This window comes from Cuculus canorus, chromosome 1, assembly GCF_017976375.1.
Source record: "Cuculus canorus isolate bCucCan1 chromosome 1, bCucCan1.pri, whole genome shotgun sequence".
Taxonomy (NCBI): domain Eukaryota; kingdom Metazoa; phylum Chordata; class Aves; order Cuculiformes; family Cuculidae; genus Cuculus; species Cuculus canorus.
In genome coordinates, this window is record NC_071401.1 from 99,697,281 (window position 1) to 99,722,992 (window position 25,712).

General features: G+C 38.7%; 1 protein-coding gene across 3 annotated transcripts in view; it reads left to right on the top strand.

Annotated features, from left to right (window-relative positions):
- APP (amyloid beta precursor protein) overlaps nucleotides 1-25,712 on the top strand; it is a 216,670-nt gene that overhangs the window by 108,705 nt on the left and 82,253 nt on the right. For all 3 annotated transcript variants that reach the window (XM_054056832.1, XM_054056833.1, XM_054056835.1), the window contains exon 6: nucleotides 16,024-16,226. In XM_054056832.1, coding sequence (XP_053912807.1) covers nucleotides 16,024-16,226 — 203 coding nt within the window. The remainder of the gene's footprint in view (nucleotides 1-16,023; nucleotides 16,227-25,712) is intronic.

Below are 25,712 nucleotides of genomic sequence, written 5' to 3' on the forward strand. Positions count from 1 at the left end.
TGTAATTTCCATACATGGGAGTAAATGGTCAGTACTGTTTGATGCAAGAAACCAGCATCACACAGTGTTGCATCTTCTAGCTTGATACCTTCAAGCTTCTTTCTGACTTGTACTTCCAACAGCTGTCGAGGGGTCACAATTTATAACCCTTTCAGTAGGATTTGTAAACCAGCCTTTGGACAGTTGCTGTGTCGTATATTTTTAGATATTGAGTGGAGCATGTTCTCTTAGAATACGAAATGAGTGCAGACATTGTTCTAATTGAGGTAGATTTGCTTTTTTTCGTCGTATGTACATACACACACATACAAGATAGATACATAGAACTTGTATATCTACTACCTGTGTTATCTATGTATCTTCTCTTTTCTTATATATGCCTATTTATAAATTACATAGATATAAAACCTTTCTTTCATAAATCTGATCAAAGATTTCTAAAACTTTTTAAATAAAAGAGGTCACAGGGTTTATATGGAGTAGTTTTGTTTGTAAGACATATTCCATTTATTTCAGTCTTTCTCATGTTTGTCACTAAACATTTAATTTGCTATTGTAGTCCATTTTGTTCCTCATAAAGCAGTTTAATATCTGAAGAAATAAGTTCAAGAAGAACTTCATAAATTTTGTGTCCTTTAGGAATAGGAGCTGTAATTGCATTTGAATCCATTTTTGAAGTTTCAAGCAAATACTCGTTTTCGGGGTTTGTTTTCCCCTCCTGTAGAAATGCACACAAAACAAATTTGAAAAGATGCTTTTGCAGGGCACTTGTACTTCAACTGCAGAGGAAGAGCCAAGCAATTTGTAGTTCTTTTACACTGACTCACTAGTATTTCTTGATGCCTTTTCAGCTTCCCAGCAGCATTTAAACTGGTCTACTGGAGCCAGAAATATTCTTGAAATGTAGTTATGTATAAAAAAATTACTCATTTCTCATGCAGCGGTAGGCAGTAGCTCAAATTTTCACTGTGAGTATATTCATGCATATATGAGCATATATTTGTATGTTTGTGAGTATATATATGCCTTTGTCCTAAGCTTCTTAGGAAGGAGGAGAAAGGAAATGAAAAGTAGGAGGATGGTTTCCTAATGCTAAATTCCCAATATTTTCTGCTATGAAAGCACCTCTGTTTAAAGTGTTTACTTAAATCTGGTTTTTTCACCTTATATGGGTGACCCCATGCTGACAATGTTTGCTGCTTCTTGAAGCCTTTAAAGAGTTAAAGAACCCTTTGTATGTAAGTAAATTCACAGCATGACAGTGCATGAAGGGAAGAGAAGAGGCTGGTAGCTCATGCACCAGCTAACGTCAGTCCCGTCTCTCCGCAGCTCTGAAGCAAAGCCCTCTGTCAGAGGGTGTTTGGATTCTTCATGGAGCCCATCTCTGTATAAGAAAAGGGAGGTGCTTTTAGGAAATCAGTTGGGCAAAGGATCCATCTAAATATTTTCCTCACTCAGAGATCATGATTTCTTCTACTTGGATCAGATAAATGAGTGCAAGCTGTTGGTATCTTCCAGTTGATGGCTTTTAACACATACAGGGTGCCCCCCAAATCATGAGAAACGTGCTCTGCGTTTCAAGGGATGGCACTTGGCCATTCTGGGGAGTTCTTGTGTTTGCTTGCTGGTTGTTTTGTGGCTGCTGCTTATAAGTACTGGAAACCACTTTTTGCATCAGTAAGTGGTGGTGCAGTGACTGCATGCATGCCTCATGTTTGGGCCTTCAGAAGGACTTCAAGGTGCCCAAGTCAAAGTGAAGGTGACATATTTGAGGTAGAGGTTCCAACCTGAAAAGCAAATGATTATATCCTCTGTTTCTCAAATCTCCTGTTGTGACAAAGCAGAGTCCAGCAAATGTAGGTGACGTATTTTGAAGTAACTTTGTCTCAAGCTCTTAAGATCTAAATATTAAAACATTTGTGTTTGTTTCCAAATACTTAGAGGACACCTCATTGCAGCCATTTTCTAGACACCCTTTTTCACACTGCCTTGTGTTTTTGTGCCCAACAGTTGTCTCTAGAACCCTGCATTTTCCTTTTTGTTTTCTCATGGGTGTTTTCTGCTGCTCAGAAGGAAGCAAAACTCTGCCGCACATTGTATCCGGAACTGTTGGAGGGCACAGAAGCAGCTTGGGCTGCAGTGCCATCACGGACAGACGTTCTTTCTCCCCAGTGTCTGACCACCACCTAGGTCTGGGCATAAAAGGATGTGACTTGCCTCATTGTGTTCCTTGTTGGCAGTTCTTGGGGCAAGGAGGGAAGGTGTATTTATGCTTGTCCTGAAATAGTGTATAATTCTTGACCAAGATGTCACAAACGTTTTTCAGCAGTGGTGTTCCTTGCTGTTATCCACACCTTTAATTAAAATTTACCTTGAAGACTGCCTGAGGGGACAGCCAGGTGCAGGTGCTGGCTTTCAATATCGCTGCAGAGCTCTCCCTGCATAGCTACAATTCAGTCAAGTGACCTGTAAGCTCTGGCTGCCCTTGAGACTCAGCACAGCCTTCTAGCCCTCCTGCTTGTGTCTGGGCACTTGCTGGAGGCTTTGGTTTCATATTCAAGGTTAAATATCTTTAGGAGTGATGGCCAAGCTGGAAACTTCCAGGTTTTCGCTGTCTGCATCTGTCTTCTGTGTGCCTGTCCTCATCTTCCCGTTACTGTCTCAGACCTCCCACCTTTCTTACCCACTGGTGATACAGGCTGCTGTCATTTTCCTTCTTTCCCAGCAAAGAAACTGAGGCATAACAAGTCTCACTGTTGAGGCTTATATGGTAAGCTTTTCTTTAAGTCTCATGGCTGAGCAGCAGAAAATAGTGCCTTAACTTCAGCCAAGTCTTACTCTTCTAGACAACCTGAATATATTTTCAAGGTCCAAAATAGAAGATTTGATTTCTCATTGTTTTTCCCTCAGCAGGTTAGGCCAAATTAATTTTGTCTGTTTGGTGTAGGAGACGTGTTCAAGTTGATGTAATGATAGGATAGCATTGTAAACGTCACATTGTAGGGAGCAGTGTATTTTATAAGGGTTTGGTTTACAGTTTCTCATAAACTTCTGCCAAGCGAGGTTTTATGGTTTGTTCATACTTGCCATTAGGATAGTTAATACAGTAGGTGTTTCTACTATAATAAATATTCCAAAATGTGCAGTCCGCTTTGTGCTGATAATTAGGCTTCTGTGAAGTAAAAACTAAAATAAATTCATGCTATGTAGTGTGGTAATCATGTTCTTCTTTGGTTTTACAACCCTTAAGGATGAGTACTCATCTCCCACGTGCTGAAAAAAGGTAAAGTGTGATATCTTTTTTGACTCCATAGAGAGCTTTTTTTTTTTTTTTTTGGTCAAAGGAAAAAAAAAACTTTTTTCTTAATTACTTCCTCCAACTCTAATCCAAGAAATCCTGACAGGCTTTTAAAACTTGTCATTTTTTTCCTAATGATGAAAGCAGCATTGTGTATGTGCCTATTATGCAGAATTGTTTCCAGGTGGGTCCCTCTGCTTTTAATTATCAATCTTGTTCTAGCTTTTGGGGAAGAGGAGTCATGTGGGCCTGACAGAATTGCTTTGCTGAGTAATCTGTTAGAGATGATCACTTGAGGTGGAAGAAGCATACATTTCATTTCTTTTGCTTTCTAGCTCTTTTTATGTCTTTATCTGTGACCTGTGTGTTGACATCTTTGAAAAACTTGTTTTACCTAGTATATTCCTTTCAGAAATGTCTGAGGGTTAACCTCAGTGTTAAATTAGTTACAATTGAAATTCCCCGGAGTGCTGTCATTAAATCAGGCTGTCCCAGGTGTGCTTAAATTGGCCATGGTCATATAGTGCCTATAGTGTCCTGACCTGATACAACAACACACTGACTCCTCATAGTATGTCGTGACTACTGCCTTGACAGAAAGTAGGCAGACAGGCAGTTGGGATGTCTGCTTGTGGCACGTTTATGAAAAATCTCTGTGTCTAAACAGTGACACATCAGCCAATATCTTTACAAGTATATAAGAGTCAGTATAAGGATTTTAAAAGTCAAATTTAATGGAGTTTAGTCATTTCTATGCTTGGGAAATTCTCCTCCTTTCTGCAGAACTGTAGCTTTGACCAGCTACTGTTTTGTTCCTTTTTGTCTGGGTCTGCGTGCCAGAGCAGTGGGAGATTGGGTGCAGGCAAGAGTCAGGAAGCTGTTGATGTTTTAATTGCGAATGCAGATGCTACAACCAGCATGGCTGTTCTTTAGTGTTCTCTGTGCTTGCAGTGTTCATTGACAAGGACTGTCTAGAACATGAAATCCTCTTGCCCTGTTCTTCCCCATTAAATTTCCCTGTGTCCCTTTCACCCTTCTTTTTCCTTTGCTCAGCTCTTCATCTGCCCTCAGGAAATTTATTTTGAAGTACAGCGTAAAAAGAAGAGTCTTTAGGGGATTGTTTGCCTGGGGATATTTCTGCATATTGCATATTACCTGATCAGGGAGATAAAGAAAAAGTAGCCAAAATGCTTTAATGTTCCTGATCTATTGCTCTGGTGGGTACTTTAGTCTTTGTGTGGCATTTGAACAAGAGCAGGAAGAAACAAAGACGGCTTGAACATGGAGAAAAAAAATGGCACAACTAGGAGGGTTGAAGTAGTGGGTTTGGTAAGCATTGCCTCCTTCCATTTCCAAGACAAGTCTCTGAGTTGCATCCCCAGAGAGCCTTAATGGACAGGCTTGTAACCATGCATCCACCAGCAGCTGGGTGTCCTTCATTTAAGTCCACTTCTAGGGAGGCTGTCTTACTACTTCTGGAGATAACCCCTGCCTGCTGTGGCCATGTGGCTCCTGGGCTGGTAGTCCCTATGCAGGGGGGAAGCGCCACATGCTTGAGGAACAGTCAGGCCCTGAACCATATCTGGATATGGAATGCTGGTGATGAAGAAATCAGCTGGGGGACAGAGATCTTACCAAGATTCTTACTACTTTGTAAATCTTTCAATTTCTCCTTCTTGCCTCATATTTGCATCTAGTATGTAATGAATTGTGTTTCTTGACCATTCTTCCCTCCTCCTACTCTTTCTCGCCCGTTGCTCTTACTCTTAAAATTGTCTTGCAGTGTGGAGTCAAAAATCTGAGGCTTAGTTGGAAGTCCAGACCTGAGCCCAAAAGATTTGGCTGAAGAACTTAGAAATCGGATATCTGGAGTTTCTTTAAGGCTTTTGTTATTCTAAAGCTAATAAAATGTTATTGATCAAGAAAAAGGAATGTACTGAGGCTAAATTCTCCATTATGAACACACTCACTGGAGGAAAAAGGGAATTCACATTTTGTCCTTGTTGATTATTCATCTGTTTTCGAGCCATCTTGTCACTTATATTAAAACAAATGAGTTCTCACCAGTGTAAGCTTTTTCATTAACTATGCAAGTCAATTTCTAAAATTTCAGTGAGAAATGGTCTAGTGGGAATCTCCTAAACAATTTTTTTTAAAGATCAAAACATGAAAAAAAAACCTGCTCCTCAAGCACTTGAGAGAGTAAAGCTGAACCAGACATGAAGCTGCATGAAGTGTCTGAACTGTAAGCTTGCATTTGGGTGGATAAAAAGATTTTCCTTTTCCCATACTGTGCAGGCTGAGCTGTAGGCTTTTCATACTACTGAAAATTTAAGGAAAACTGAACCTTGTGCCAACACTGGTCTGCCTATTGCAGTGGTTCAGGGTCTGCTTGGTAGGGAGCTCAGTTTTCCGTGACACAGGAGGAGGGAAGGGCACAGCCTGAGGTGGTGTTCTCATCAGCTGTCGTAATACAAATTGTTCCTAATTGGGAATCAGTGCCCTAAAATGAACACGAGGAATTACAAGCTTGCTTAGTTCTTGCTTTTTTCCTTCCTCTGAAGTTTGCCCTCAATATAGGTTAACGCCAATTATTGAAGTAGGTGACTTTTGCACTACATGAATTTTCCATCACTAAATAGGTATTTTAGAGGAGTTTGATTAATTTGGGGAGATAGTGTGGAAAGTGTTCTAAATTTTGCAGTATCTCAGCTAATTGGTTAGAAGTTCATATCTTTGTGATTTTTATAGCAGAACTATTAGAAAGTGAAATAAAGTACTCCATACCTGTTCTGAAACATTAACAGTACTGTGTGTCTAAGAACTTGGAGCTTTATAAATATTTTAATGATAAAACCTAATTGCTTTTCTTTATAAATTTAACTAAAGCATCACCAAATTGTAGGTATAATGGTACTGCTTATGTTGAATAACTCTAGAAGTATTTTGTCCTATTCACATATTTTATATGCTATTAGCATATTTTGCGTCTTCCATTCTTGCATTAACGGGGTTTATCTCTCATGTTGGCTGTTACTTAATATTCAGTCTGTTCGTGATATATTTTTAATAACTTTTTTTTTCTCTGCTTTAATGTGGAGTTTGTTAAAAAATAATTCAGAAAACATTGAAATGCCAGAGCGTTAATGACTTTAGAAAGACCGGCAAGTGTCTTCTTCTTAAGACTAGTAAAATTAGACTGGACTTGATGAAACAGCGCATTGCTTTGAGAGGTAATTACAGCAATGCTGAGCTGGCAAATCCAATCACCATTTGAGTTTAAAGCATTAACTGAAGTGATGGATGAGGCTATGGGTGGAAGGAATTAATCTAATTGAGGGAGTGATGAGTAGAAGATAGAGCCAGGCTTTCATGACCCCTAATGAAAGCAGTTTGCTAGCTGTGCAGGCTACCTATATGACTTAAGTGAATGTTGAGCTTTTTTCTGGAGGTTAATGGCATCAAACTTGCACATTTAGTAGAAGGTTGATTTGTAGAAAAGGGTTACATTTTTTTGACCTTACAAAAGGAGCCGTGAGCTGCTGTGTTTTCCGTAAGTAATAGGCAAAAATTTTATAAGCAAAAATAAAAGTTGTCACTTGCAATGAGTTGTGATGACTGAAATGCAGGAGGGAAAGATTCTCTGTGTATGTTTGTGCGGTAATCAACTCAAGAAATTCCTCTGAAGTTCCTGTGACATTGTGGTATATGCCACCTCATTTCAAACACTGTACTCTTTATATAAGGTGTGAAAAAAATGAGGAGTGAGACACTTGCAGCTGAGTTTTTCAACATATACTGTCACACCAACATGACTGTGTGCCAGTGGATGCAGAGCTGGCAGTTCCTGCTGTATTTTACCTTTCAGTGATATATATGTAACAGTATTTTTTGTGATCCACACTAGAAATAAGAAATCAGCATTGTAGTGCTCGTGGAAATTCAAGAATTGCACCTCTTGTGAGGCTGTGCTATTAATAAAAAATTAATAAAACTGTGTGTAATAAAACATTCTGTAGTAAATACTGGTTGTTTTTTTTTACCTTCTCACAAAGCCTATACACTTTTGAATACATGAGTGAAACAGCAAAAACATACACTTATTTTTTTCCCCCAACAAAAAAGGTTTCTAATCTTGAATGCAAATGTTTTTGCTTTGATTACATGATGACAATCCATTTCTTCACATAGAAGTTTTATTTTGAGTTAAAAAATGCCCAAATTGTGACCTGAATGAAGAAGAAAAGATTAAAACGTTGACCTGGAGAACTGCATTTGTGTTTGCTTCTACCATGGATGTCTTATGCTAGGCTCGGCGTGCTGTGGCCATCATAAAAAACTTGGTTACAAAAGGTATTCCTTTTTCTACTGCCGCATCAGTGGAGATAATCTGCTCTGCAGAAGTTCTGACCTCTTTCAGCTGCTGCTGGTGGCACCTGTATTTAAAAAGTCTGGGATGGCATATTGTCTGAAAAATCTTATCAAATGTCTTAAATCGAACATTCGGAGTTATTACATGCTTTTGATTGGGATTTTTCTGTTGTTTGCCTTCTCAGTTGTAAAACAGGGTTGTTCTTTCAGTTTCACCCTACCATGGTTGTGGTGCGATGATGAATTCTACGAACAGGGCAAGTACTTGGTTTGGTACAGAGTTCACGAAGTCCACCTCAGATAAGCTGTAGAGGATAGCAGGTTGGACAGAGACTCTGAATAGTCCATTCTGAGTATGGAAACAAACATGTTGTTACAGTTCCTGATTTTTCTGCTGATTCCCAAGGTGGCTGAAATAGGGCCATGCAGGTGACCTTCACTCTGCCCTCTTTCATCACGTTCGGCCTTAATGCATTTCTGATGTCAGGATTTTGAATTTAATATTCATTCAGCGTCGTCAGGCCCGCAGAGTTGTGTGATTGCAGATATGTTTACTTTTCCAGTTTCGAAGTTTCTCTTTAGGAAAAACAATCAAAGTGAGAAAGAATATGGATTAAATATATCATTACTCTGTCCTTCCCTAAAAATGACGTACTTGCTGAATCCTCAATCTTCCGAAGAAAACTGTCGGAACAGTATCAGCAGCAAAAGCTTTGTTTCAGAGAGAAAACTAGGTCAGTTTTGAAAAACTATTCTTGTCTGTAAGTTAATAAAATACCTTCCATGAATGCAGGAGATTAATTTTACATACTACCTTGTACACTTGTCTTTTAGAGCAGGTCAGCTGTGGAAAGAATTTTCTAACTGTTTAAAGTGTACCTTGTTTTTTAATTATGAGGAAATAAAGTAAGTTTGTCTGCCAGAGGCAGCAGGGCAAAGAATGCATGTTTGGTTTCTATAAATGTTCTACTTAAAAATTAGATTAAAAGATTTTTACTCAAACTGTTCTTGCTTTCTATCAAAGTTAATGAAACCAGTCACATTTTTGGTATTGTTTTTATATAAAGAATTTTTAAAAAATACAGTAAAAGGAGAGAAACATCTAAAGCACGTAATTAAGTTGTTCGATAAGATCTAAGAACTCAAAAGCTGCCTATGTGACACTCTTGAAATGGCTTCTTTTTTTTTCTGTTAGGAAATGTGAAAACAAACATAATTGCAACCTCTTCAGTAAAGGAAAACACAAAGTGAAATAATTAGAAGTGGCAAAACATGTATCTGAACAGTGCTAGGCAATATGAATTGCTTGTCGTGACTTGGTGTGCAGAGGAAGGTACCCATCTGAGTTCTTACTAGTTTAACTGTCTCTTAATAAGTGTTTATGTGTCCAAATATGACATTATTTCTTCTCTTTGTGAAATACCTGATTTACTAACCTAGTATAATCCAACCCTAATGAAAACAACCCAGGCAGTTTGTGCTTTTGTGGTCACATAGCAGAGAGAGACCAGAAATATTATCGCTGAGGTACCTTGTGAGGCAGAGTTTCAATCCTGTAAATCACTGTAATTTTCCAAGCTTTCATAACAATAAGCCATTTAAGAGATCAGTTACATAGACTGGAGGTCTGGTGTAGCCCTTTTCTTTTCTGGCTTTGTGCCTAATCTCACGATTGCACTGCAGTTGAATTCTTGCCTTGCTGTCTGTGCCCACCTCCACCAGACATGAAGATAATAGACCTTTTTGGTGTATCTCCCTGCTCTTTCAAAGTGAATGCTAAAGTCTTCTTTTCACACTTGGTATTGACTTCTTTTCCTCTCTTCTACCCCATGGAAAATTACTTTGGTAGTTCTTGTTTAAATTTACTGCCTGGATACTCAGTTTCACGTAGCTAGTGTAGTCGACTTAGTCTTGAAGTCAGATAGCATACCAAAGCTGAAGTTAATAACAGAAGGTACAGTGAGGTGGGTGCTCAAGTGCCAAAGTGGCACTAGTTTTTTGCTTCAAGTAGTTCCTGGATTGGCTCATGTGTTTATAATTAGCAACACCATTCAGACAAAGGTGGTGGTGGGATCAAACAGAGTTCCTGAGAAATCTCATCCTTCAGTCAGAAGGGCCTTTTCTAGCACGCAAGGTTTGGAAAAATGCTAGGTGGAAAATACCCAGGCCTCTGATGTGCAAGTTTATTGAGGGAAAATTTGGTTCCTTGCCTGTTAACTTTCTGATTTGCTTCTAACCAAAAGCCTGGTAGTTAGGCCTTCTCAAATGCACTCATCTTCTTCTTTGGATTCCAAGCACGTGTCCTGCTCTTGTAATTTGCTTTGTGTTTCTGGTTTGCGTTTTCTTTTAAGGCTTAACTCTAAGGCATGTATAGGTTCACAGTTTAATCTGTCCATTTCCACTCCCACATTTTAAGAACTTTGTGCTCTGTAAGGTTCCTATACACAGGGATAAATATGTATCTGTGCTTACCATTAGTATTGTGCTGGAAGCAAAGCTAGACCCAGGCTGAATGCTTGACAGTCCAGGCCCATCATATGGTTCCTGAAGTTCATGTGGGAGAAGTTTAGGGGCTATAAATGGGTAGGAGGTTTAATGCTTTTGGAAACCTGCGTCTTATGCTGGAAACCTACAGTGCTAAAGTTTGTGGATGCTTAAATAACCATCAGCTCAGCCAGTTAGGCTGAAAAAGCATGGGCTGCAAGGAAAGTGCAGCAATTGCTTCTGCTGTGTTAATTCCTACAGCTCTCTAGAGCCAGCATATATGGTCTTGCTCTCTGTAGGCAGATGGCAGCTTGTTGCTACTGCTGATTTTGTTCCTCTCCTGGAATTAGCTTTCCCCCAGGTATTTGCTCAGTCTTGCTGACTGGTAAAAACCACAGTCCAAGTGAAACATATTTGCAGTAAAATATAGTTGCGAAGTGTAGTAAACACTAATCTTTCTAGATATTAAATAAACTGGCTTGAACGTTTTTCACCCACTGATGGGAGTATATGTTTTTATTTAAGTTATTTGGCAAAATCATGGTCTAAATACATCCAAATGGTTGAAGTTAATAGTTATAGACAGAAACCTCTATGTAGCTTATGCTGCAGCCGTGTGAGTTCTGAAACACAGAGACAGAAAACTCATTGTTCTTGTCATTTGTGTTCTGCTTCTGTCCGTGTTGCAAGTTATTGGAATATGGAAAGGAAACTTTAATTAACTAAATTTCTTTTTATTTCTTGAAGTGCAAGAGGTAGCATAGTTTACTTTCTTTCACTTTCCTTTACAGTTTCCTTCAGTTTTATCTTCACAAAGTAACAGGACAATGCACACTTCTAAGTGAAGTCAGTAGAGAATAATACTATGTTGGTGCCAGCTCTTACTGCCCTGATGGATTGAGGAAAGGAAGTTATTAGATATACATTACAGATCCATGGTTCACAGCCAAGGTCACTTAGATTTTTCTGACACACGGACACTAGCTAAGAAACAGTAAGGTAAATTTTTTATATATATATATATATATAGAGAGAGAGAGAGAGAGAGCAGGGAAAATACTGTAATCTGGTTTTGGCTGTGCACTTGAGTGTTTTGATTTTTGCCCTGAGAGTGACCTTGTCAGCCTCTGGATCACCATACAGATAAATAATCCACCTTCTTTGGAGTATGCAGGTCAAAAGAAGGCATGGACATGAGTGTGTACCTTGTGGATCCGGAGCATGACATACATGTGTACGCGCAAGAATTTTCATGGCTGCATCCAAGCTTAACAATTTACCTCCATTGTTTACTGCTGAACTGTTAGGTTCAGATGATGATAATGTGGCTTTACAAAACTGTGAACTTGTCAGCATATCCAGTAAAAGTTTTGAGCAGCCTTTGAAAACTCCTGTCACCGGCAGACTAAGCTAAGGCAAAATGCCAACAATTTCTTGTACACGAGACACTGCAATCTGTGGTGCTAATAAAACCCTGGCTGGGATGGTATCAAGGGAGTATGCAGAAACAGCTGTCAAGGTACCATGGTTCCTGGAAAAACAATACTGAGTCATACTTGCTTGCTGAAGCAGGTAAAATGTTATAATAATACCAGGAAGTAAGTACACCTGGTATTATTATTAAATAAAACTCCAAGACTTCTGAGAAAAATATCACTATCCACATTCAATTGGTAGTAAACCTTTGTGTGAAAATGGTGGATTTAGACTGATCGCTGTGATGAGAGGTGTACAAAAATTAGACCTGCTGTTTGGGAAAAGAGCACCATGGTGGTGCTAATTGAGAAATATGAATGGTATCAGGGCATTTTGCATGCAGGGAGAAACAGTTCTACACACTGCAAGAGAGAGTTTTGTCCCCATTTGAAAAGTTGATGCTTTACTGCAGGTGTCAAAGTATGAGTTCATTCCTTTCTCTGTTGTTCTCTTGCATGCATGCTCTTTGAAGAAGAGCCAGGCTGATAACAACGATTAAATCCAAGGGAGTAAAACCAAGTATAATTTTTCGTGTTCCTTAGAAGACAATACCTTTCTAATATTAAGTAATAAGTAAGTAAAGACCTTATTACTCTCTACAACTACCTGAAAGGAGGTTGTGGAGAGGAGGGAGCTGGCCTCTTCTCCCAAGTGACAGAGGACAGGACAAGGGGGAATGGCCTAAAGCTCCGCCAGGGGAGTTTCAGACTGGATATCAGAAAAAAATTCTTCATGGAAAGAGTCATTGGGCACTGGAACAGGCTGCCCAGGGAGATGGTCGAGTCGCCTTCCCTGGGGGTGTTTAAGGAACGGGTGGATGAAGTGCTTAGGGACATGGTTTAAGGGAGTGTTAGAAATGGTTGGACTCGATGATCCAGTGGGTCCTTTCCAACCTGGTGATTCTGTGATTCTATGATTCTAAGAATACGTGAAGTCCTACTCACTGTCTTTGTCTGCAACAGAAGCACGTCAAGATGTAGCATTGTTTAATATAAACTTGTGTCTTCAGACATGATGCTCCAAGTCCCCTGAGTGCTGATAACTACTGGGAGGCCCTCTCCTTCTCTGTGGCCTCTGGGTCTTGAGGAGTGCTGATAAGGGGCTGCATGGTGGTGGTGGTTTTCTTACATCTGTCATAAATGTGGCCTCTGAGGAGATGCTGTCGTCTACTGTTTGCACTACTAAACGTGGTTACTGTGATTGGCGATTAGGAGTGTGTGTCTCACTGGGCTAGCAGTGACGTTTAATGGAAAACTGTTGCTGTTGTTACTGTTAGGGCTTGCTAGGATATGTCCCTGCCTCTTCTATACTGGTCTGTGATGCTGTGTGATGTATCTGACCATGGCTGAACCACTGTAATAATTCCAGTCCAATTAGTTTCTGGTATTTGGTTTCATTCAAGAAGAAACTTGTTAAGAGAGCGTAAAGGACTTCATCTCCCCATCCCCTTTTCTTTGGAAGAGTGTACTGATAAAGGAAGAGACTAACTCGTCTTTTTATGTATAATTACTTTTGGAGAAAACCTGGAGTGCCTCTTTAGAACCTGAATGTAGCTTCACACTTTGGTATAAAGAGAATTTTTAGAACATGTTAAAAAGGGAAATGACCTTCCAAAGCCCAGTTTCAGGCATCTTAATTCTGTTAAGTATATAGTAAGGCTCTCAGTTCTGTTTTGTTATCTAAGTCTAAGGCAAAACCACTTCTGTTTTCATTGTTGCTTTTTCTTGAAACTTGCAATAAAATGTAATCCTGTGAAATACTGCCCTTGTGTTTGACCCTTGCAGGATATATTGCTAGCAGAAATATGATTTTTCTTTGAGTGATCAAAATAGTAGCAGGAATATTCCAGTACATTTTTGTGCAAGCTTCTCAGAATATTTTCAGGAGCCTGATTCCATCAGCTGTTGTAGTATTCCATCACTTCTGGCTTTTTTTAGCTTCTCAGATGTCTAGTTCTTCAGCAAATCTTAAAGGGAATGCAGGTGGGGACTACCCTTATTAGTTTACTTCTGATACTTACTGATTGAAGAGGAAACGAGGGCCCACTGTAATGTAGGGCATAGTCAACCAATACACACAGAGAATTGTCTTCTTTCATCCTGCCCCCTTCATCACAGCTCCTAAAAATGGCAAGGGGGGGAAAAAAAAAACTTTGGACTTGATGCTGAGAATGTCCCAGCAAAATGCTGTAGACTGGTATAGCTGAGTTAGTTGCTTTTGTGTAGCTAAAACCAGATGGGTGTTGGATGTATGCACATAAATTTTTTTTGAAGTGACTTTCCATGTGACTAATTTGTGACTTTCCTTTGTTTGTTTCATTAGTTTGGTTTTGTTGTCCTTTTTTAACTTTACGAGCTTGCCAATATCTGAAAGTGATCGTTCGTGTAAAAGGAAGAGGAAAAACAATTGCACTTTTTTTAAAGCCTGATGTGTTTGTAGCTTAGGTGAGAGAAAAGACAGAGAGCAGCTTTCTTTAATGTTGAAAGGCATATGATATCTCATGCTCTTGATCAAAATCTTCACGTCTTATTCTCAGTGTGCCTAGTTTAAATGTCTGTAGGTAGCCAAGACAAGAAGCTGCTTAACCTGGAGATCAGAAACAGATACTGGACATACAGATCTACCTCACTCTTGCGGTCAAAAGGTGAAGGTGTACAACTAGCATTTATTTCATGCTCATAAAAAGGTGAACAACTTGGTGAGAAAAATAAAGCCGGAGGAAAACTGTTGTTGAGAAAGGAGTTCCTAAAAGCGAAGTAGAAAATTTTGAACATACTGAAATTAGAATGACGCAGAAAACACACAGTGGAGATGGTGAAATTTCTAAGCCAGGTCTTCAAAGTCAAGAAATTCAGAGAACCCTCCAGTGTGTTTTTGTCCTTTTTTCGGTCTTTCTCCCATATATATGGAAACAGGTCATCCCTTACTCAAACTCCTCTGCAAGTTAGCTCTTACCACAGCTGTTCGTATAACCTGCCAGGGCTTGAAAGCTGCGTTATTACTTTAAGTAACTCTTGAGTCTCTGGCGGCAAAATATTTTGGGGAGAAAGTAACAGGGGATTCGTTCTTTGTTGTATAGATACTTAGTTTTCTCCTAGTACAGTCAGGCTTATGGTATACAAGGCTTTTATCTGTACTTTTTTTAACTTCTTAATACACTATTAAGAACGATTGTACTGTTTTCCTTTGTGCTCTGTATTCACTTTCAAAACTGTAGTAGGCAAAGTATGATAAAATTAAATATTGCAGGCTTGTTCTGTGTAATGAGGTGAAGGAGAGAAGTTGCTAAATTGACATAAGGCTGTTCAAGCTTATGCAGTGCTATGAAAAAGAAAAACCACTTGTGTATGAAGGTGACAAAAAGTCACTGCATGTTTGAATATTTAAAGATCATTTACTCATTAGTAGTGAATTTCAAGTAGAAGGTCAGTTTAACAAACCTGAGACCTTGCCACAGCTGGGCACCAGGTTAGAAAGCCTTTCAGAAGCAACAGTAACAGTGGCTTGAGCATGCGTTTTTTGACCTCTTGCCTGTGTATCATTCAGAATTAAGAGTGATCACAGAAAATTCTTGACATATTGAGCTACCAAATGTATTTGATAGTCTACTGCAGTATTCCCTCCTATCATCCAGGACCGATTAAATCCAGAGGATTTTAGGCAGCTGTCTGAATTTAAAGCACTATAATGTGTAACAAACGTTAAAGACAAAAACTATCAACAAGTTAGCTAAACATGAGTTCCAGCATCACACGTTTACTATCTCTGTCCTGTCCTTTGTGAAAACAGACATCTCTGTGCACAATTACTGTAGAAGTGGCTGCAACGTTACTTCAAACCGGCAGTCAATGTAGATAATTTCAGGTTAGTTCAGCACTTGGAAGCCTTCTGTGAATGGCATGCAAGTTAGTCCACTGCGAACTCTGGATAAGATGTCTCCTGGGCGAGAAGGTCCCAAGGAACTCTCTCAAATTTCCCTGTCCATATGAACTGATTGCATTTTGAGCTAATTTGAGCTTCTTTGAAATAAAGATTGATTTGTTGACAGCTGCATGGAGCAAGCATGTTTGGAGTGTAATTCAGCCATCAAAATATGGTACTGCTGATGGGGATCCTTTTTTCATCCCTGTACAAAAGGAGGAACTCCAAACTGACATCTTGCTGGTTTTCTTACTGCATTGCTGATGTTGATTCTCTTCTTTGTTTTTAGCATTTCTGATTTCTTACTTGTTGGGACATTCTAGACTGTCTCATTCTTTCTTTTTTATTTAAAGGGGAGGGAGATGGAGAACAGGTAACTTCTTGTCCTTATGTAGTTTCTGAATAAAATGTTCTCTGTTTTTATCTTGAAATCATTTTGTTGCTGACACATCATTATAATTGTCCTCATTCAGCGATGGTAAGGTAGTAGAAGAACAGGCAGAGGAAGATGAGGAGCTAACCGTTGTGGAAGATGAAGATGCTGATGACGACGATGATGATGGTGATGAAATTGAAGAAGAGACAGAAGAAGAGTATGAGGAGGCAACTGAAAGAACTACCAGTATTGCAACCACTACCACCACAACTACAGAGTCTGTGGAAGAGGTTGTCAGAGGTAAATTCGTGGGCATTTAGCTCGGGGCTGGAAAACTGATCCTGCTGCTTTGCATGTTTGCCCTTTATGACAAAAAAATGTTCCAAACAGCAAAATATCCTAAGTTGCAGCATTGTTATGCTTTGGCCTCTGCAATTTGCACGTTGAATCTCCTTTCCTTTTCCCCTTACAAATATTTTTTGGAGGTGTTTGTCTATGAGGTGCGGTCACTGTGAATGCTGTGCATGGAAGCAGAAACGTTGGCTTTATTTTGAAGTAATATTAAATAAAATTTGACTGACACATAGCAAAAAACACAGGAAAAGTACACGTGGAATATCATGTGCATGTGTTGCAGAAGGATAGAGTGTCAATTGGAAGCAGGAGGTAGCACTAACTGGTTTGATCTCTTATATTGACAGCAGTGATGAGTCATTTTGTGTGATTTCTTTTAGGTACCAGTTTCCAATATCTCTCCATAAATCAGTAATTCAGTAAAATTTGTGAGTTTCAAAATAACTGCAGAAAAGTGAACCTAACCAGTGAGTTGTCTGGCAGAGTGGGGGCGAAATAGGAATGCATTGCTCCTTAAAAAGTTAAACAGGGAGTGAGAAAGAACTCTTCATTTCTGAATTTTTTCATGATACTTGGTAGTTACTCCCGTACCCTAGTCCATGGGCCACATAGCAACGTAACATTTCTAAGCGCCTTATTTATCCTACAATACATATTTGAATGAATTATCCTTATATTTCTATTTTAATAAATACAATTTCATATGACGTAAATCTCTGTAGGATAGACACTATTTTTCCTGCAGTGTTTACGTCTTTACCAGTAAGTGCTGGAGATGATGCCAGGACATGAGATTAAAGCCTACAGTTGAAAAGAAAAGAGTTCAGACTTGCATGATTCAGAGGCACAATGGCAACAGTTGGGATGGTTGTGAAATAAAGCAGAAAACATCTGGCCTGGCTCCTTTCCTCTCCCCTTGCTTTCCTACCCCCTGCCTCTGGGGATGCTTGGGACTGAAGTGCCAGCAGTCCCTCATTTTGCATATGATTGTGTCCTTTCCTCTTAAACCATGGTGCTGCTGTTGGACCCAGCAAGTAGAGGGCAGAGGGCTCCCACCTACCATTTATCATCCACCCAGAGGACAAAAGGGAGCCTGGGGATGCTTTGGAAAAAGCAGAGTTAGCTTCATTTACCTTTTTCATTTCAGTGCAGATAAGCTCTCTAATCAAAAGTGCTAATGATTGCTAAGATCACTTGCAAATGTTTCTAAGGCTGGCAATGCAGTCTCCTGCATTTCTGTCTTACATAACTGCATTGAGTGTTCTGCTCTGTTATTGGAGAGCTATTCCAGTGAAGAGAGGACTGAGGAGATTGTTTAAATCTTTAAGCCAATTAAATATGTTTCCATATGTGAGATTTCACCACCTGGGGATAAAATGCCTTGTTCTTGCTGGTAAATGAATATTGAGAGGGGGGGTGGAAAAAAGAACACTTGACTTTAATGGGATTTTGGAGGAGTGGAAATGAGGACAAATTAGGTGGAACGTATTTCTTTACTGAGGTTGACATTTCAAAGAGGTTAAGATGTTTAGCCTTCAGGAATATAGTGTATAGTGATACGAATGTAAAATACGAAAGAGATGAGACAAACTTTTGAAGCCATCTTTTAAAAATCCTTTAGAAACATGCACTTGCTAGCTGACAATGAAACACCGTCGTCCTGTTCTTCCTACGTCTGCAGTTTCCCACCGTAGGTGATTATGAGTAAAATGTGTTGTTGCAAATGAGGTGAGGGCAGTCTGTTACTAATGCAAGTTTTAAGCACAGTTCTGCCACAGCCCTTGGGGCTTTCTGACCTCCAGCCCTCCTGGGGCACAGAGGTTGCTGAGACTGTCCCTGGGTGTGTGTAGCTGGTGTCTGGCAGAGCTGCATTGTGCAAAGTGCTTGCCTGTTTCCAAATGTAGGCATGCCCCTAACTTAGAGCCTCGGGCCTTGCTTCTACCTCCCTTGCTGCACGTAAGTGAAAGCTTCCTTTGGGCCTCCATCCTCCTGATACAGCCAGCAGATCCAGCGTAGGAGCTTCTGTGGTGAGCATCTGCTTTTGTCTTGCCGTTACAAACAGAAAAGTTTGTTGCTGTCAACACAAACGAAGAAGGCTTAGGAGCCTTGTAGGCAACGTATGAATTAAAAAGTAGTCCATATTACGAAGACATATTGAAAGCCCCTCCAGATCACTTTAAGTGTTGGAGCTTGTGGATGTGAGCTCTGTTCAGGCTACTTTGCCCAAGCATTAATCAGTGCAGTTCATAAGACATATCCTATGATGATCTCCACAGACACTTTACGGCCGGTTTTATGTATGCTTTATGAAGCTGTAACTAATATTATGTTGTTAGTATTAAAGAGCCCACAGAGTGGGTTTGTCCAATTTGAGAGTTGATTTTCATATGTAAAATCAACAAAGAGCAACTATTGTAAAGCCATAAATTAGGATCTAATTGTGGGTTGATACTGAACCCCATCTCCCCTGAATCAATGGAATGATTGCTGTCAACCATAAATAATTGAGAAGCGTAAATGTAATGCTATACTTTAAAGACACTTGAGTCCAAGTAGAATCAATTTGTCAGGCAATTTTATTTCTATGCATATTTTAATGAATCATGATCAAAATAGCTGTAGTGGAACCACTTGCAAACTTATTTTCAGTGAAAAAGAATTCAGTCTTGCCTAGAGAAAGGGAGAGGTCATTGGCAGGAGAACAGTCTTTTCATTGTGTTTCTGCAGCAACCATTTTTTTATGAGATATACTGTTTATTTAAAAAGGTGAATAAACTTTCCATAGTACAGTGCTTGCCAGTATTCACCATTTGTAAGGGACCATCTTTATTCTTGGTTCATATGGAGTAGGGCAGCAGACCCTGTTTAAACTTTCAGATAACTCTGGCTGGGCTTCAGATGTTAATTCCAGATGATCACGTGTCTGAGGCTGCAGGGATCCAAAGGGTGAAATTAATGTCAGGTCCACACTTTTCACCTTTGATCACTAGGAGATGTTACCACTGAGTTTGTGCTGAAGGAAGTGTGGTTTGTTTATGAAGCCCTGTAGGAAAACTGTGGCCCTTGAATTTTGTATATATATGGAGCAAGGGTGGTGGCTCTCCACTGGCTGGGTTTTAAGCAAGGGAGCAATTTGAGTTGGTTTGGTTTCTGCTATCATCGTCCCAGCATTGTGGATGTTGCAGAGTTGCTCCTGAGGCATCCAGGCTCCGAGTGATTCTTTAGCACGTGACTGAAGCAAGCGGGAGCGCTGCACCCCCATTACGTGCAGTTGTTTGTGATTTCATTCCTGCTCTCCTTCAGCACAGGAGGTGACAAGAACAATAAGACTCGCTTGGCATACAACAAAGATTAAGTAATATCAGCTTAGTGCTTCCTGTTAACATAGCAGAAATCAGGTCTCATTTAAAGGGGAGCAGTGGCGTCATGACATGCAGCAGCCTGGCAGAAAGCACTTGGTATCATCTTCACTTACCTATGAGCAGATGCAGGGGATTCAGCAGCATAAGCTTGACGTGCCTCGTCTAGCATATAATGTTGCCCTTTAGCAATTGGGTTTGCTTTTTTTTAAATTCAAACGGATTCTTTTAAAAAGTTAGGAAAGAATTGAAGCAGTGCTGCTCAATGTGACATTTTAATTATGTTTACAATCTGGAGTTGCAAGCAAGAGACCATATACTGGTTTCCTAGCAAGAGAAAAGTAGCCTGATGTTTGTATGGTAGCTCTTAGCTTTATTAATATGAAATGGAGGGATTTTGCTGAAGATTTTTGTATCTGAAAGACTTCATATCCTTTCAGTGATTGCTACCATCTATTGTAAGGCAGGGAAAGTTAACCTTGATTGCTAGACCATCAGCTGTATATATTGGGATAATGCTAGTAGCATATACTAGATTAATATGGCTTTTTCACCCTTAGTAGCTTTGCCTTGCTTTCTTCTTTAAAAAAAAAAATTATAACTTTTCAGAGTAGTAGTTCTTTTTCTTTGTTAGCTTCAAGACTGTGCAGTATGCTTGACTTGGAAAAAGTTAATGTGTATTTCTGTACCCTGTAAAGAAAACATCAGTAGGTTGCTGTATGAGTAGTACTCGTTATGATAACTGCTGGTTTTTTGTTAGGAGATCTTCATGAAGAATGATAATCTGCTGTAACATATGAGCAAGAGCTGATAAAATTAACCTAATGGATTTGCATTAAAATAACTGATAGCTTTTAATTAGACATCATAATTTAAAGCTTAGCTATTCCACTGTAATATAATACTTCAAGATACGTTTCAATGAGAAGAAATCTTTTTATGATCTAGTCATTTTATTGATGGAAAAGCAGTGTATTAATTGTAATTTGCATCAAGGGCAAAAGTACTGCAGTACTAAACACAATAATAGAGGTGGTTTTACATAAAGTTGGAGGGTGGAGGCTGGTTCCATTTGAAACGTATCCTGCCAGAAGAAATCCATCAACAATCTGTTTCCATAGAGGAAATTTCTCTTTTATGTATCGAAGCAATAATTAATTGAATAATTTGGTTGGCTGTGTAAAAAGACTGGAATGTGCTTTGGGGCTCATATTTCACTGTTAGCATAATCATGATTATGGTAGAAGCTGTACTTTTTCTAAAATTTCATTGGTCTACCTTTAAAATCAAGCTGGGGTTTTTGTTTGGGTTGTGGCCATCAGCAGTAACTATATGGCACTATGTGGTTCAAAATGTAGTTGTGTTGTACTCAATTTAATAGAAAATGTATTTTTGTGTATTTGTCCCAATTCAAATTTGTAAGGCTTTGTATTCCAGTCAAGTATATACAATTATATTTTCTTTTTGTGTTCTGAATACCCCCCTCCAGTAGCTTCAGAATAAACATTAGAGACAGAAATTCAGTATTAATTGCACAGGATGGAAATTACAATTTTAGGGTATTTAACAGTTTTAGCAGACCTTTTCTTCAGTATTGCATCTAGAACTCATATTTTTGCCTTTTTATTTTAATTTTCTCTGTAGAAAATATTTTAGCAATTGTAAAGCTTGTGTAGCAACTTTTTTCCTAGAGTATGTGCCAGCTTGACATCTGTCTCCTAATTCCGAAGACCTCTTCTGAAATTAGCTTTTGTCTTTGAATACGCAAATTAAAATTTGGCTGCCTCTTTTAACTATATATTCAGAATGAGGAAGATTTTTTTCCAAAGAAATTATCTTTAAATATTCCCTTTTGATTAATTCATTGAGCAAAAAACTATTGTATGGTTTTGGAACATGAACAGTATAGCTATAAGACAAAGAGAGTGCATTTACTCTTAATATTGACTAATTTTTCTCTAAATTAATAAAAAACTAATTTTTAACTAAATTAGTTAAAAAATGTAGACTAATATAGATACATATGTATTAATAGCTTCAAACTGTAGCTTTCAGTTCCTCACAACACAGAATCCAAAATTACTTGGATTGTAATATTCTGTACACTAACGCATGATAAATTGGAGCATACGCCTCATGATACATATTTGAGTGGTTTATTCCTTTGGCCTCTCTTGCAGTAATAATTTCCTCTGTTCTTCAGTAAAAATTAAATGGTAAAATATGTGATTGTGATCCCATACTTGAGCAGCTAAGTGTTTTAGGTCTTCGTTTAAGACTTATTTGGTCCCGCGTGATTGTGAAACACAGTTTGAGCTGCCATTGACCTAGGAAAAGCAAACATCTACTAGTGCTAGTGAGTTGGTTCATAGCACCAGTATGATTTATTTGTATATACTTGACAATATCAACTTCAAACTTGAAGTACTGATAGTATAGAAAATGTCATCAGTACAGTGTATTTTCCATTACTGTGGCTAAATTAAAGAACTTGCAATATTTATAAGCCAGCGTGATAGTATCATTCTGCTGTGGCATTAAGATAAAGAGGTTTTTCAGAGGTATGAACTGAACATAGGGCTTTAGGCTGGAGTTGTCTTTTTTTCTTAAAACTCTGAATTTAATTTCTGGTTTAAGGTTTGGGACTGACTGTGCCAGCATTTAAATGAGCTTAGTCCTCATGATCATGTAAATAAATTCAAGTCCTGAGGAAAATACTGAGTAACCTTGATCTTTACAGTGATAGAAGTATGTAAATGTGGCTTTTAGTTTCTCCCTGCATTAAAAGTTCAAATTTTATTTCAGATTCCTCAACTGGAATTGTTGGTGTTCACAAACTAAGCATTAGTCCCATGGATTTGGGATTTTGAAATAAAGCAGTTATTATTCTACTTTGATTTAAAATTGAGTTTCTTCAAGGAACAGAAAAAAAACAATTTATATGGTAATGAAAAATTTTTAAATGCCATACAGAATGATACTTTATATTTCCTTCTATAAAAATCAAAATTATCTAAAATGTTTGCTCATAAATTTTAATTAGCTCTACTTACAGCATTTTGGTAAATCAGTGTTTATGGAAATACTTTGTGTAAAGCCACTATAAATCAATGTCCACATACTTGAAGACTGTGTATTTCCTAGGATGCTGAAGTCAGTGCTTTTCAAAGAAAAAATAACACAGTCAGTGCTGATGCTTAGTGTAACTGATTAGTTTTCAGTATATTACTTTAACTATTAATTAAAAAGCAAATAAAAAAGCTTTGCTACAGCACTGTCCTTCAGGGAATGATCTTCCTGCTGGATTAGAAAAAACTCTTTGCACCAAAAGACTGGAATCAGTATAAGAAGCTTGGAACAAGGAAAGTTGCCTTATACTTCCCTGATGGTCTCAAAACCAATTTGCTGTATCTAAGGTTTCAGAGAAGGAAGGTATTGGCAATTATAATTTTTGGTTTAGGGCACAAAGGAGATGAGAGAAAGTTTACTATTGAAGGGAGATAGTTTGCAAACTGTGTCTGAAAATAGAATTTAAACCACCTATAAACCTGGGTTGTGGCAAAGGCTTGTTCTCTTTAGTTTTATCCAGCTTCATGAATCCAAAGGCAAAAATATGTCTTTGGAGGCAAAGCAAGTTTTTTAAACAAAGCAAAGCTCACTGTTAATGCTGTAGTTGATAGAAATTGTTTGTGGCATCAAGTAGAGTTGAATTATACAGTGGAAATGTAGCTCATCTTTTAATCAGTTTTCAGGAACAAAATTAATATATGCAGCAAAGATAGCTTATAATTGTTTGATGAATCACTTAGCAGTGTGTGCTGCCTGCTTGCTGCTAGTATTTGCAAAAATACTGTAGCTCATCCGTCATAGGCAGTAATTGCTACACTTGGTAGCAGTGAAAGGGGAAATGTTTTTTTGGATTAATAGCCCAAGAAAACCTGTTGAATTTCCCATCTCTGCACTTCATTTTCCCCATCCTCTTAGATGAGGTGATAGTGCTGAGGATCAAATGTGGTGGCTTTTCTCTCTAAGGACAAGTGATGGGGATATGCCGAGGCAGGCAAGAAGCAACTGACTCACACACAGGAGCAATGGGGCAGTTTCCCAGGCATTGAAGTAGGTTTAAAAATGTACCTTTGCCCCAAAGCTGAGGTGAAGGAATGCTACTCCAAGCTCTTCTCAGAGAACAAGTGATGGTACACAGTGGTGGCAACACTGAAAAGAGGTGACAAGTTTCCTAGACTGGAGCGTCAACATGCTTCCCTCACAGAGCAATCGTAAAACAGTAACCTAGAGCATTTTTCCTCCTCTCTTTTTTATCTTCATTTAGGTCATAAACTGTTTGCACAGTAGACCGTTCCTCTCTGCAATGAAAGAATTACCATTTAGATTTCATCAGTAGCAGTACAGTCGTCTGTGCAGACTGAAGGGAAGAGTGTCTCTTCCTCCACTTCCCTGCACCGTCACCACCAGCCTGGTGGGAGACAACAGGTCAGGCAGAAGGCAGATCTCTGGCCACAGCACTGGACTGCAGTGCTTCAGGCTTACTCTTTTATAATGTGCTACCCAGTGTTTTCTTGAATGCTTGTCCAAGCACATCTTCCTGTCTATAAATGACTTCAGTTTCAAAAAAGTCAATTCCTTGTTATCACTGGCATCAGTTAGTTGATGGGCAATTAATTACCTTTACTTCTGCAAATAGAAAAAAAAAAAATTGTGCTTTTTTTTTTGTGAGAGAGAGTTACCTGTACGAAATTTCAGGTTAAATCTGTGAACCATTCCCATCCTGATAACACTTAACAGTGCAAAATGAAATAAATCAGACTTTATAGAAGAACTGATATTTTGAGGGAAACCTAGAAGGCGCTTATTGTGTGGGTAGAGGTCAGCCCATAGTTAACACAAACTAAGAAGGACTGAGTTATTGAGACCTTTGTGGGGTTTGAAATGACATTTCCTGTCAGCAAAAATTCTCTTGATTATACTTGTCTCTTTTATGTCAAGAGTCACGGTTCGTTTTTAATTGACATGTGGCAGCTTTTCCAAGGATGTCCAAAGTTAGCTTTGTGTGAAGATTTGACTATATAATTAGATGGCGGGGCTGGATTTGATTTTAGAATAAATCAGAAGAAATATGCTAAATGTGGTCTATAATTAATCGTATGGTAGTGTACAACTAATTGTAATCAATGTGTTGTACAATTAGATATACTTATTTTGGTTTTTCTTAAAATTAAAAAAAAAATAGTATCCTTTTACTCCCTTCTGTTCTTTCCCCCTAATTGCTTGTTACAAAATTGAGACACTTGTAGCACATCCTTGGTGCTTGCATGCACTTGAATCTGTTTCCTTTAGACCAAATGTATGCTCCCTAAAATGGATTCTTGACATTATTTGTAAATATGGTATGTGTATGTTTTAAATGCAATGTAAAATTGTACCTATATTATATGCTTAAGGAAATGCAGGTGTACGTTGACTGCCAGTATCAGCTGGATATAAAATCTGCTTATCAGTAGTGATGCTCCTGAGGAGAGTGAAGTAATGGATTGGGACAGACTCTGAAAAGGGAGATTCTTTGTAGCCAAAATCTGAGTGGTCATGAGCATACAGGGGATTTTCAGTTACTTATGCACTGATATTTCTTCATACCTTGCAACCCTTAGGGATCTGCCTTCCACAAAATTCAAATCTATGCAGAGAATTTAGAAGCCTCTAGTTGAACATACTGGTTTGTCTGCCAGTGCGGCGCGTGGGATGAAAGCAAATGAGGGGTGTATTGGTGTTTAACGTTATGTAGATTTGAAATGACTTAAGCAGCATGGTGAAAGATAAAACTGTTTTTGTCTGTTTGGAACATTATTGGTAAAGGGCTATACATTTACATGTGTAATTGGCTGAATTCCAAATTGTGGGCAGTATTTGCTTTGTCTTCCTTTAATTTGTGTAGTTTGGTTCTTCCCTCAGGTTTTCATGTGTCGCAGGATGTAGGCAGAGACTGTGGCAGTTCACAATGAACACAAACACAAACCATTTTAATTTTTTCCTGTAGATATTCACTGGGGATGAGGCT